This window comes from Anopheles moucheti, chromosome X (assembly GCF_943734755.1).
Source record: "Anopheles moucheti chromosome X, idAnoMoucSN_F20_07, whole genome shotgun sequence".
NCBI classification, from domain to species: Eukaryota; Metazoa; Arthropoda; class Insecta; order Diptera; family Culicidae; genus Anopheles; species Anopheles moucheti.
Genome location: NC_069142.1, coordinates 4,505,027 through 4,520,064, shown reverse-complemented (window position 1 = coordinate 4,520,064; position 15,038 = coordinate 4,505,027). Strand labels below are relative to the sequence as shown.

The 15,038-nt window shown below is 48.3% G+C and overlaps 1 protein-coding gene across 1 annotated transcript; it reads right to left on the bottom strand.

Moving 5' to 3' along the window:
• Positions 1-4,240: 4,240 nt before the first annotated feature.
• On the bottom strand, positions 4,241-4,924 carry LOC128306497 (uncharacterized). Its single transcript, XM_053044029.1, has one exon. It carries the CDS (start codon positions 4,922-4,924, stop codon positions 4,241-4,243), a length of 684 nt encoding a protein of 227 aa, XP_052899989.1.
• Between the last annotated feature and the right edge of the window lie 10,114 nt (positions 4,925-15,038).

Genomic DNA, 15,038 nt, shown 5'->3' with positions numbered 1-15,038 from the left:
TTTAAATTGTATCCAAACCCTCTCTCCCACAGCTTGCTATCTTTCAACATTTCTGCACCGCTCGGAACACCAACAGGGGAAAAAAATACAAAATAACAAGATTGATTGCTATCCGCTGACAGACTGACTAATCCACCCTGTGAAGAAAACAAAATACACCAGACACTGATATCTTGGATGTCACATTACTTTTTATTTCCCTTTTCCTTCGTACGGTACACTGGTACGATTAATTGACATGGCACACGCTGCCGTCCAATTTGTGCCTTTTCCCTGACACCTGATAAAAACGTGTGTCGCTACTGCATATGATTGTGACAAGCGGAATGGTGGAGAAGGGGGCGAAAGGAGCGGTTAGTGGTAACCGGGGAGGGTGCGAAGCGAAACTACCTACTGCACTAAGGCGAAAGCTTTTACTACGATAGTACACGCACCCCTAGCCAACGTTCGGTGGTGTTAGAATCGGCCCAACACCGATGCCCGGTGTCGTTGCCGTGGTGGTAGTAGTGTTGGTCACGCTCGTCCCGTTGAAGAACGGACACACATTCAGACGGCATTCGCTCATCGGCACACAGTCCTGACGCCACGCATGGAAGGCCTTGCCCTCGGCGCAGGTGTAGACGCGGGCAGTGAACGTCATCTCACTGCTACCGGCGACCGGTGCATCCGGCTCGCACAGGTACAGCAGCTTCGGGTCAGCTGCGGGCCATATAAAGTTGCGCTCGAGGTCCGTACCGCAACGCGGCCGATCACACTCGATCGGCAGCGGAAGCGTACTCGGATCGGGTAGCGCGTCCAGCAATAGTCCGCACACGTCCAACGGTTGCTGCTCGACCGTGCAGCACTGCAGGAAGAAGTTGAAGGTGGTCGACGATTCGCACACCTGCATGATCGGTTCGAACAGCCCGGCCGTCCATTCAACGCAGCGGTAGTAGTTTTGGGGGTTGGCCGACGGCCACAGGGTATTGCGGGACAGGTCGTCAAGGCACCGCGGCACATCACACTCGATCGGGATGAGCTCGCTCGGATCGAACGCATCCGTCAGGCAGACGGGCTGATCGGGTGGTGGTGGCGGCGGTGTGTTCAACGGTGGATAAATCGGGCACACGTTTATCTGCGGCGCCGCCCGACAACACTGGGCGAAAAAGTCAAAACTCTCACCGGCCGTGCACTCGTTCACCGCCGACACGTACTCGCCGGTTTCTTCCACCAGCTGACAGGTGAGGTAGCGCGCCGGATCGTTCATCGGCCACAATACCGAGCGTTCCAGGGCCGTACCGCAACGCACCACATCGCAAATGATGGGCAAGATCGGCTGTGGATTGAAGCCCTCCAGGCACGTATCGGGATCGGGCTGTTCGGTTGGTGGCGATACCGGTGGCGCTGGATAGATCGGACACACGCTGTTATCGTACTCGCCCGCCGGCACACACTGCTGGGCGAAGGTCTGGAACAGTTGACCGTTCGCGCACTGTTGCAGGGTCGCCTGCACCCAACCCTCGCCGGTGTCCACACATCGGTAGTACTCGTCCGGGTTCAGCGCAGGCCACAGGAAGTTGCGCTCCAGCTCGGTAACGCACCGGGGCGCACCACAGATGATCGGCAGCGGCAGTTGCGGATCGTTCGGCGGATCGGACACCGGCGGACAGGTGGGGCAACAGTCCGGACAGGTCGGCGGCGGTAGCGTCGGGAAGATCGGACAGATGTCCACCCAGTCCAGTGGGTTAACGCACGCCTGCTGCTGGAAGTCGAAAAAGAAGAAATTCTCGCACCGTACGGGCATCGGAACGTACTGGAAGAACCGTTCGATCCACTCGCACCGATAGTACATGTCCGCGACCGTGCTCGGCCACAGAATGCTCCGGTCGGATGGTGTAATGCAGCGGGGCGACCCGCACACGACCGGTAGCGGCATCGGGGGCGGTACCGCCGTCGGTGTTGGTGGCACGGTCGTCATCTGCGTCGTCACGATCGGATCGGATGGGCACAGGTCGATCCACTGGGACGGATCGACACATCCTTGGCTCACGAAGCTAAAGTACATCCCAGCCGGACACACGTCCTGGAACGGGATCCACACTGCCTGGAGCAGGAAGATGCAGCGGTAGAAGTACTGCGGCCCATCCATCGACGGTAGTCGGATCACCTCGTCCTGCAGCAGCACACAGTTCGGCACGAGACAATCGATGATGGTTGGCGGCTGTCCCGGCTCGATGGTCGTTACCGGTGGTGCCACTGTGGGTGGATCTACCGGAGGTGCCACCGTGGGTGGATCTACCGGTGGATCTACCGGCGGGGCGGAACCGCACAGATCAACCCAGTCGTGTGCGTGAACGCACACCTGATGGGTGTAGCTGAACAGCGTGCCCGGTGCGCATGGCATGGCCAACGGTGACCAGCCACCCATTAATGGCCGGCACTGGTAGAACATGGAGGGCGTCGGATGTACCCACAGGGTGTTGATTTCCTGGAAGGTAACGCATCGTGGACCACTGCAAGGGTCGCTCGGTATCACCATATCATCATCCGTACCCGGCGGGAACACCGTCGTAATCTCGGGTGTCGTTAACTCCGGTGTGGTGATCTCCGGTGTCGTTAGCTCCGGTGTGGTGATCTCCGGTGTGGTGATCTCTGGTGTAGTGATCTCCGGTGTCGTTACCTCCCCAACATCATCACCACCCTCAGTGCCGTCGCATGCCTCCCACAGCTCCGGGATAACGCACACCTGATGCACGAAATGGAACCAGGTGCCCGGTGCGCATGGCATCAGCTGCAGCTGCCAGCTACCGTCGGGCACTGGGCGACACTGCAGAAAATAGGCCGGATCCGGATAGCCCCAGAGTGTTTCGATGAGCGCCTGCGTGGCACAGCTCGGGTCCGGACACAGCTCGTTACCATCGGCCAACTGCTGCCCAACGGTCGGTGGATAGCGACGACCGCAACCGGGCTGCCGGTTTTCGGACGATGCGGCACATTGCTGAAGAGCCGCATCGAACATCCCGGCGTGCGGACACAGTCGCAGCCGTGCATACCATTCACCGCCGTCGACTAGACATTCCCAGTACTGATTGATGCTAGCGCTTGCCGGCCAACGTGAACGTTCGTCCCGTTCACTACTCCAGCAGCGCGGTTGACAGAGGTTTGCCGAGGCTGGTTGAGGTTCACTAGCGCACCATCCGACCACCAGCAGCAGTATGCCCAGCTGCCACACTACACTACAGCTGCCTCCGCTCGAGGCCATTCCGGGGTGGTATCGTTCAGACGCACAAGCACACAACACACTGGACAATACCCAAATACCAAAAAAAAAACCCAAACGACTTGTCACCTAGACACGCTCTACTTCAACTCTTCAAAGACTGTTCGTGACAGATACTATGGACCTTCACACCGCACTGTATATTTGATTGCAGGTTCGACTGTTCGACTGTTCCTTACCCAGGAAACAGACAGCGTGTTACGATGCGAAGTGTTCGACGACTCAACCGGTGTATGTTACTTTTATAGGCGCTTCTTCCCAATTTCCAACACCCCGCGATTAATCAACACCCGATACCTTCTTACCCGCACCTATCAGCAAACGCGAAACGCCAGAAAGCCCATCCATGTTATCTGCGACTAAGGATGTCGCATGTCGGTCGGTTACAATCAACCTGCCTCAATATATCATACTTCAACTGTCACGCTTGACTGTTGCGCCTGGTGTTTTTGTGCTCGTTAGATATCTCTTTCTCTCTCTCACACACACACACACATACACGGACACCATCTTCTGTCAGAGGAAGCTTCAGCTCGGGTCAGATTTACCGTTCGCGTTTGATGTGATTTCGAACGCCAATTCCAAGGGTCAGTTTGCGATAGGGGTTTATATCAGTTCCCATCTCCCCCCCCACACACGGCCATTTTCGTGCCAGCTCACCATTTTCTAGATTCCTGCGGTGTGACGTGTTGCTTCAGCTAAGGCACAAATTCCTGCGTGGAAACAACAAAGGGGGAAAGGCAAGTGACACATGTACTAAGTGCGTGGTAGCACTATTCGCAACAACAACAACCAAAAAAAAGCGAGCAGGAAGTCGGATGTGAGGTGTTCCCGAACCCGAAACAATGATCGATCGGGGGATTTTGTGCGCTTCCCAAGCAGGAAGAGACGGTATTAAAAACAGGTTAAAGTAGTTGCGATAAATGTTGTGCCGTTTTATTTTTGTTGATTCACCAAACGAATTGTTCGCTTGGCTCGTGACTACACAGCACAGTTCGGTGGGTTCCAGTATTCCGGCAGTACGCATACCTGCTGACGGAAGCTAAACAATGTTGCCGGTGCGCACGGCATCTCAATCGGTGCCCAGGCTCCATTGATCGGGCGACACTGGTAGAAGTAGTTGGACGATGGATGCGTCCAAAGGGTGTTGATGTGTTCATAGGTATCGCACAGAGGTTCACCACATGGATCAGCACCATCAGGTGGTACATCCGAAGAATCCGTAGTTGGTGGGTCTGTTTCTCCGGGTGTAGGATCTGTTTCTCCGGGTGTAGGTTCTGTTTCTCCGGGTGTAGGCTCTGTTTCTCCGGGTGTAGGCTCTGTTTCTCCGGGTGTAGTTGGAAGTGTTGACTCGCCGCACCCTTCCCAGTGCTCAATATGCACGCATACCTGACGTCTAAAGCTGAACAGCGTTGCAGGTGCACAGGGCATCAACTGCAACGACCAGCCACCAGTCACATCTGGACGACACTGTTGGAAAAAGTTCGGATCCGGTATCGTCCACAGGGTGTTGATTTCCTCGAAAGTGACGCAACGCGGCTCTGGACACAGCGAGTTGTCAGCGAGCACCGACAAACCATCGGCAGGTGCACCAACACAACAACCAGCCACTACCAACAGCACCACAACCAACTGCTGCCAACTGTCACCAACCGTCGGTGTCATCCTCAAACTTCAATGTCCTTGGAGTTTATTTTCGTACTGATGCAGTTTCTCCCACTCACTGATACACCTATTCATATATTCACCGGTAAGTCTTGGAACTTGGAACACGCACAAAGACCCCACCACACAAATTCTGCACGTACTTTGAAGCTGCCGCAATACGTTAGCAAACGCAGTCGGCACTCTTAATCGAATGTGAGTTCCGAAACGCCCAATACGCAAGCTTTTATACATTCCAAGTGGCTTCGAACTCCGCAATTCTAATCGCAACCATTTTGTTATCGTTTCGCACACGAGCAATGCGCTTATCGTTCGATTAAGGATAACTGCAAATATTCACCTCTTCAACCATTTCTCAACATGAAATATAAATCAACCCGCAGTAACAATCTTAATCTGGCGATGGATAGTTACTGGCGACACCTGGAATTTTTCAACGTGTGGGTGAAATTTTTGCTATTTCATCATTAAACTCACGCACCCCTCTTACGCACTGCACTGATGGGCGTCAAAAGTCATGAAATTGTATTTGTGTTTTAGCTGTGATAAACATTCCAATCACCTTATAAAGGGACCGCATCTAATAGCGCTATCATCCGCTTGACGTCAATTTTCCAAGGAATTACATTTCTAGCCCAATGCGACGAAGTCAATGTAATCGATCAGAGAGCAACGGAAGGAATGTGGGAGATAAACTGCGACAACTTATCCAAACATCTCATGAACAGCTGTGGTATATGGATACGTACCTTTCCTTCCCTGTCCGTTAGCACAGAGGACAGGGGCTGAAAACTAATTATCCCATTTTGGGAGGAGATATTTTTAGGTGCATTTCAATCTGGGGTTCGATATATTTAGGTATGGGTGCTTATACAATCATCAATTAAAGTGAAGTAAACCGAGCCCTATCCGTACTCCGTCATGGACGTCTAGACAAATAACGTACTTAGACAAAAATGCATGAGAAGTGAGAAGATTTTCAGAATGCTAAAAGTTCTAGACAGCTGGGACTAAGCTGGAACTATGCAGAACTTATATAGTTGCAGAACTCACATACGTCTCTGAGACATGGACATTGTCCAAAACTCACGAAACCTTCTTAACCGGTGTTCAAGAAGACGATGCTCAGAAAGAGCACTTACCAGGACCCGGCGGGGGCTGGTCACGTCATGAGAATGACACCGAACGACCCAGCCCGTATAGGCCCAAAATAAGATGGAGTGATGGCGTTGATGCGTCCGCCAAAAAACCCGGGATTACTGAGCGGTTTAGAGAACTCCTACAGCAAGCCAAGACCACGACAGTAACTAAGTAAACTATTCGATGTACAGAAATGCAGTTAGAATAAAGCCATAGAGTTCGATGGAGAAGCTATGTAGCATTCCATGAAATGAAGTAACTTCTAAATCCCAGATTGAGAGAATCCCCGACGCCATTACAGTTTTTAAACGATCATTAAATCATCATGTTCTTCTGCTTGTCTGACATACGCCACTGCACTGAGCGATGATGATGGACTCGTTTGACGCGTAAGAATTCGTCATACAATTCCAGTTCGTGCAGCAGTAGATTCATGGAGATAATCTCCAACATCGTACCGTAATTACTAGACACCAAAACATATGACATTTGTGGGGTTTATGAAATATACTATCTAAATAATTACATCCGACGATAAGAGGCCAAAGACTTTCCACAAAAATCGCACATCGTTGGCAAATGAACCTTATCAACAAAATCACCCCTTCTACCAGTAAAATAGCTGGTCTAGAACAGGCACACACCCAATGATTCAACAGTATTCGCTAAGTTCCGCTGTAGTAGCAGCAATTTCTTTGAACTAAGGCATCATACCGCAAGGTCAGCGGGAGCGGGAATTTCTGGCTGGTTGATAGCTCAATGTCCATTCGTTGGTGTGAAACATACAGTATCGTTTCCTGAGGTTTCGGTTTGCAGCTGGTAATTATAGTGGAAGCAACCATTAATAACATTGCCATCGTGTGTGTCCAGTCTCCGACGAGCGACAACGAGCAGCACCAGAAGCACCCGAGTGTTCGCTCTCGATCAAGGTGGTCTTGGCTCTTAATTATGTTTCCCTTCCCAACGATAGCGTATCGGAGAGAGGGGTTTCGTCTTTCTTTCCGTTTCCTCTGTTCCGTTTTCTGTTGTTGTTTGGCGGTACCACCAGTCGAAAACAGCTTCCTAAATTTGTCTAAATTAATCAAGCATGGTCTGTACCGTTGGCGCCCAACACTTTAGGGAGCATGCGGGGGGTCGAAGATATTCTAAAGCACACACGTATACCCCCAATCGCGGCAGGAAGTTTAAGTGGGTGTCATAAAAATGCAAACTTCTTTTCTTCTTCAAAAAAAGAACCGCTCCCGAGTGGAAGATTACAATCCGAACAGCGATATCCATCCATAATAATAGCAGTTGTTGGGTAGTTTTATGTTCCTCATCCGTTTCCTGGGAAGCAGCCACCGAAAATTGGAACCGGACACCACACTCCACCATCGCGAGAGGCAGAAACATAAAAGGACGCAAGAAGAAGCGCATAAAGTACGTGGACCAAATCCCGCCAGGGGCTTCCCTGGTGCATGTGCATCTCCATTCAATCGTTCGAAACGATTCAAATACAAGCACTGCACAAAATAGAGCGCATTGTCACTACCGGTGTGCGCTACAATCGGATTGTTTTACGCTGTAAGACAATCATTTTGAGCTAAAAAATATAACAAAACATACCCAGATTCCTGCCTTCAGAATAAGGCGAACCCGAATCACTTTCTCAGCCGTAAGACTTCTCTCGCCACAATAGAATTCACGCCCGTTTTTCTTTTTTTTTTTGGAGGTGAAATAATAGGGCACAAATAAGGCCACAACTCCGAACGTTAAAATATCGAATAACCTCTACGGAACCGATCGGTGCGCGCCGGTTCTGTATTGGATGAAGGTATTCTTGACAACATCACGCGCATCAGAGGGCAGCAAGCCGTACGGCCTATCGAATTTCGGTGAAGAGTGTAGATGATTCTTTTTTTCATTCGCTCCACACCAACACCGGCAAACGTAACTGGTGAGAACAGCTGAGATTGTGAACCGCAAGCCGATCGCTTAATTCCCGCAGCGAGTCGCCGAAAAACCTTGGAGAGCTCTCGTCTAAATGATTTCTTTTTGGCTAAATCGAGCATTTATCTTCAACTTGACCGTCAACTTGTGCTTTGGGGAGGAGACCAGAGCCTTTAGTGCGTAAGGATGCGATAAATATGATCCAGACACGTGTTACACGTGTTGGGCCCGTGGAGTGACAAATTACTCAACCGTTTTTTTCGCCCCTCGATACTGGAACGGGTGCAAGCGCACCTTGGGGAAATAGGATTGCACTCCAATTCCCGCAAACCTGTACTCCCTTTGGCTGTACCTCTAGAGGTCGCCCGTTCCCTTGACAGCTGCTTAACGGTTGCTCCGGTGCGGTTTATTATCATTACTGTCTATAGCACTTCCGAGCCGAAGATGACTCCTCCGGGCGGAATTCTTCAAGTCAAATCAATAACAAACCCTGTCACGGATTTACGACTCTAGTCACACATGAAAGAAAATTAAACACACCGTAGGAGACCATCTTGTGTTTTTCCCTCCAAACCACACTCATTAACCGGACAAACAAAAACAACCGCCAAAGAACGCGCGCAAGCGAGAATAAATATTAAATAATTTTCAAATGCAGTAGTTTTATTTGTGTTTATTGTCCTTTTCACTTCCTTTACCGTCCAATCCAACTTTGTTAGCTAAAGTACAACAACTCACCAAACGATCTCCCGATGGAAATTAGGGAAACAAGCGATCCAAAATCTGAATGTGATGGAAGGAAAAGGGTAAACTAAAGCGAGTGCTATCCGTTTATCGCTTCACCAAACAAAAAGGTTGCTGCCTGCTGCTGCTTGCTTGCTGACGCGATTAAATGGCTGTCGTTCGAAGCAGAAACAACGAGGCGAAAAAAGTAATAAAAAAAAAACATAAATAAAACAAAACATTGGCTCCCGCTCTGGATTGCTTGGACCGTGCAGTACCGTACGAAGGTGTGTGCAAGAGACCAGTTGCAGATGTGCGTTTTGTTTTCTATTAAGCAAACATTGCTCGACCGAATTTTGTTTGCTTAATTTTGAGAAAAATCCAGGATGCAAGATTAAATTTATCAATACAGTAGAACTTCGATTATCCAGGACCGATCTGTTAAAAAAATGACAGCTAGTAGAATAGTTTCGAATTTTACAGTCCGCAGTTGCCCGAATAATTGACGTTTCGAACCTGTGAGTGTATGTTTATCTTAGCGATATATCATTACCCACACTTTTCACTGCTTTGTTCGATAAGAAAATTCTGCTAAACATGGTTATAAATCACACGCGCGCTTTTTGCTTTTTTTTCACCGCCCAATTTTCAATATTCATCCACCCACCGGAAGAATAGGGCACCGCGCAATCAAAAGGGCGTTCATCCCCCTTGAATTACAACCATTGTGGACTGTTTGTTTACATCTTTTTTCTTATTAAAACAACTTAAGCCTCTTCTTGAAACGCTTTGTAATTGATTGGCAAAGGCTTAACATTTTAATCCGGGGCAATTCATGATGAATTGGGTTCTACAATATCCGAGAGTGAGAGAGACACGAGAAAACTCAGTCTAATCGAGGTTTTACCTTGAAGCGGACGAGTTGATAAGCAGTGCGTTTACCCGCTCTGCCGTGAGTTACCGAATGAACGGCTGCGGTTAAAAGCGCAATACCATTTACCGCGACGCCCACCACTCGCATCTATTCTGTGATCTCTTATTTTCTTTTGGAGATTTATTTACATTTCACTTTATTACTGCTAACCGAAGAATTATTTCCGAACGTATCATTAATGCTGATTATCGGAAAATGGTCCCTAAACCCTCCAATGCCGGGGTATGAAGGAAGGGAAGATAAACACTAAACTAATAACTGTCAAAATAAATAAAGAAGAAAAAAAACCGCGGAACATATTCTTACCGCAAGGCGAGATAGTGGAAGAACAAACAACAGCCTCCGGGATGGTGTATTTAGGGATAAAACGTGCCCATCAGGCAGTAGGGCCGATCGTCACGTCATGTCAACCCGTATGGGGGAAGGGTAGAAACAACCAAACAACAAAGAAATACAAACACAACCACACGGCACTCCCAACAGTCGTGGCACTTTAATGAGAATGATAATGGGTGACGCCACCGTCGTTTTGGGGCGTGGGGCGCGCGGGTGCGGCCCACAAGCGGATCTAATTTTATCTTAGATTTCCCGGGTTATTTTATTCTTTTTTCCCCCGGTCTCTAAAGCATGGATAAGCGAATGAGTATCCCACCAAAAAAGCCGAAAATCCATCCCCCCTCGTGGGTAGAAAATTTCCCTGCTCTTAAGCCCTTAAAAACCCCGTCAGTGGCAGGCGCATTTGTGTGTTTTTTTTTGGGTGCTTCACCATCACCATCGGTTGGCTCGTGACCTATTCCTACCCGGCACCAGTTGTTGTTTCCTTCTCCTCCACTGGTACCTCAGCTGCTGGTATCTGATCACTGGTACTGTGTTTTCCATCCCCTCCTCCCTTCCCTCCCCCACTATAAACGATCCACTTAGACCGAAATGCCCGAAAGGCCAGTGAGAGGTTTCGAGCTTCCGGCAGTGTAGTGTGCAGCAAACAAATCGGAATCTGAAGTAAACAAACGGAAACGAACCAGACGTCGGTGCGAAGATCTCCGGAGGGGGAGAAATGCTGGACAAAAACACAAATATATCCAGATGAATGTTCCATGTTTATCGAGTTCCCGAAAGATAGTTTGCTAATACAAAACTCTCCCTGAGCACCGTATGTTGTCCATAGATGAAACATACGTTTATGCCTCCAGAAAGCCACATCTGTGTGCAGAATGATAGAATTATCTTTCACGCTGATATCTCCACCCGGTCCACCAGTTGGACATGTTGAACATTGATCCGCGAATAAAACAAAAAAAACATGACCATGTCTATCGCTCAGCAAGCAATCAATCAAACAAACGATACGTGACTGACGCATACTTTCATCAAGGGGTTTCCGTTTTCCGCAACCAGAGATCGCTTATAGTCGATGCGTACTGTATTATCGTGTCTTCCGGCTGGTAGACAGGCAGAATACCTGTTTGTACAACCTCGTGTCGTCTGGAATTCTGAACCCAACCTACACCTGATATACGTTACATGGGTCAAGACATTTTACTAGTAAACGAGGTTACATTACCACAATCGAATAAAGTAAGTGTGCTCCAGGACAATACTCTTCATCCAAAAACCCTTCTGACTTGGAAGTCATTTTAATGTCAGTTACAGCTGGAAGCTAAAAACTTTAAATTTCAAAAAACTCTTCTCCAGAACTCCTGAAATAGTCTTTGAACTCCGGTACACTGTGACACACTACGTGGGAATGACAGATACCACATAAAATCACAACCTTCTGTAACAGTTAGTTTGCAATTTACCACTTAACTATTATGGCAAACCCATCACCGGCAGACCGCCACCGGATATGCGTTGTCCTTTGAGCTTTGAGCGTTACCTCCATCCGGTAGGTAATTGTTTTTGCCATGCCGTGAGAACAGTGTGCGAGTCCCTTACCGAAGGAACATACCGATGTCACGTTCCCCTCACTGTCCTGCTGTATATCGATGGCGTGCCGATTAGACGTGAGATCGTGCCATTTTCAAAACCCACCAACGTGTCATAACAAACATTCCCATTCCCGGTGGGTGAGAAACTTTACCTACTACCCACCGTGGAACTACCTTTTGCCCAAATTTTATTGCCGGTCAAAAAGGTGGGATTTTCCACGTACATCAGAAACTCCCTGGATGCGTTACAGGCCACTCTGAGGTAAACAATTTTTGTTGCTGACCTTCAGGAAGGTTCGTGATATGGAGATGTATCTGGAGAAGTATGTTAAGCAGGTATGCGAATTCAAGAAGAGTTCTAGAAATTGGAATTTCAATGTTATCCTAGACGCTGTTATCAAGTTCGTACTCAGTGTAACTCATTGACCACTATCAGAAATTCGGCACAATATTAGTATTTTCCGCATTTCATGTCGCGGTTGGAAGTTTTCTTACAAGAATTTCAATATTCAAAATATTCAAGTTTTGCAATCTCGGACATCTCAGCTGTTCCATAAAACCTGGACACACTTTCGCACCCAATTCCATCCGGTCACTAAGTATTCCACACACCGGGACCGGGAAATGATAAATCAGATAAAAAGCTGGCTGGTAGTGGCCATAAATTTCTCTCCAAAACCTGCATCCACCTTCTCCAACACGTAATGCTTCTTCGTTTCCACCCACCGGATCGTGTGATCCTTCCGGACGCGCCGGTCGACAAAAGATGAGTCACGTTTCACGTGGTCCACACGGAGCGAAAAATGCGAAGACGGGGAAAAGGATATGTATATAAAGAGGAAAGAGATAGCGAGCGTGGGTGTGTGTGTGTGTGTGTGAGAGAGATTTGGTAATGTATGCAAAGAATGTCAAGATGCACCGAATGCAAGCATTCATTCTCGGAGGGGCACTTTAATGCCGGCGAAGCGTGAAGACGACGGTATACACATAAAATTCGAGAATCGTGCCGAAACCCAAATGAAGCAGATAACATTGGGATTTCCCAGCATCCCTGTGCCCCCGTTGCCTTGTGTCCGTTTATGTGAGCAAGAATGTGTATGTGTCCAGGTCGTTCGGCACCGTCGTTCGTCTTCCATTTTTTACCATTTTTTTTTTTTTTGGTTTTTCCTGTGCTTTATTTCAACACGTCCAGAATCGAAGCGGACAGGTCCGTTGGAGACGAGCGGTGGAGCGGCACGGAGCAGTGGGCGAATGAAATTCTTTATTTGATTTGTGTATCTGTGGCTAGCTGGCGAGAATCATCTGTCTTGGCGAAATTTGATCGGGGAAAGACATATGAACTTCGGACCCACATGCTCCGGGAGGTTTGCCATTTATGATCGCACGTACCACCCGGGGGTTGCATTGCAATAGGAAAGTAATTCACTATTTTATTGCTGGAAGCAAATTGGATCGTTACAGATCTTCGAATGCGGAATACTGGGCATCATTTGTTCTTCATGACCGGCTCGTCTTGGACGAAAGACGATGGAGTTGGAGTCAGCTTTAGAGCTTCTCTCCAACTCTTTTGTCTCCCCCCAACCAATAACTACTCAAACATCACCAACTGAGCAATCATTTCCATCATGACGGCAGGAAAGAAAGTGTTACGTATCCGGATGTCTGTTCTCGATGACTCCGATCCACTTGGAAGATACGCACAACACACAAAAAGCGAACGATGTTTAATAGTTTACAAGAACCCGGAGTTTGGATTTATGACACCCAAGCTTCGGAAGCCACTCAAAGGGCTCGAAACGAGCAAGGAAGTGCGTTAAAAAAAAAAAGAATACACCCTAAAGTCCCTAAAGAAGCACCCTATATCTCCTGGGTGAAGTTATCTGTTTTAGAAAACGACCACGGCTAAAAACGTGTCTTGTTCATTGGGGCGCGGAAGTGCGGCCGGTTCCAATTAGGAGCCTTTTAGTGAAATTTTCCAGGCGCACTCCTATTCCACGGCTGAACACGGCCGTAACAGGGACGACACACGCGAGAAAAGTCCACCCTCCGGACGCTAGATTCCGGATGCGAACCTACTTGAGAGCGATAAAAACATACTGCACCCGCGCGGGATGATGTCTCGTTTACACGTACACCGATTATTGACTGTTGTTTTTATTTTTTTATTTCTTTGTTGCTGCTTTATTCTTCATTGCATTCTCGCTTTTGCGCTGCAGCGTGATCAACGTTAATCAAGATAAAGCTACAACACAACTAGCTCAGTGTTGTGACAGCTACCGTTGTGTTGCGATTTGACAGCTTTTCAAAAAGAAAAAAACGCCAAGCTGACAGCTGAGTGAATAGTACATGTGCCATGAGGGCAGCCCGCTCAATACGAAACATTGTGTTGCTTTCAAACTGAACAACTACTTTCACTGTTTCGTAATTGTTTACAATCCCCGGATGTTTATTCTTTTTGCTTTTCTTTTTTTTTTTTGTTGGGGTTACCACCCGACCTAGAAATCGGCCAACAGTTACAGTGACACAGGACAGTGCGTGTAAACGCACCTTAACCGTAGCGTATAGAGGCGCGACCGCGAGACTCGATCTTAACAACCCGTAATTGGTTTTCCCCTGGCTAACCTCTGATAATCATCCCTGCATTAGCGTGCAATGCCCTTCCTTCTTCCTCCCCTTTTACATCCCCTAAGACAACGAGACTCCAAGAAAACGTGGAAACCGCCGGGAAAGCGCTCCGGGAGCACGTGCACACGTGCAACATCTATACCCCTGCCCTTTGGGGAAATAGAAAAAAGCATCATTTTTTCCACTTTTCCACATTACTTTAGCAGCACTCCTATCCACGTCTCCTGCACACGCTAATCCCACACATTTTCCCTCTCTCCTCTCGCTCCCGCTTCCTGTGATTTTCCCTCGAAAACTCCCTTCCTGGAATGGCGCATAAAGCATTAGAACACCCATTCAGAGGACGCAGTAAAACAATGCGAACCCTCTTCTTGCCAGCTTTTCTCCAGCATGCAGGAAAAACACAATGTCTTCTCTCTATTCCCTCCCCCCCCCCCCTCCCCCCTCCCGTCTTCCTCTTCACCCCTGGGCAACTTCCATATTTAATAGTTTTATTTATGCCCACACAAATGCCGGCGGAAAAATGGAGGAAAAACTGATGGTGCAACCCTTCGGAAGCAGTGCCCAACAGTTTTGCACGCTTATCTTGGTGCGTTTTGGGAGTTTATGTATTAGGAGAGCTAGTGCCGTGTGCGGAGGGGGTTGGCATAATTCCCCGGAGCATAATTTCGCATCACAAAGCGACGGTTGGTAACCTGTATGTGTGGGCCTTGTGGAATTGTTTGTGGAAAAGTTTGAATATTTTCGGGTTTTTTTTTGGGTTAGAAAAAGAAATGAATTTCAAAACTGGTATTCAGCAATGGTAGGGATAAGCACTATGTCCATACAACCTCGA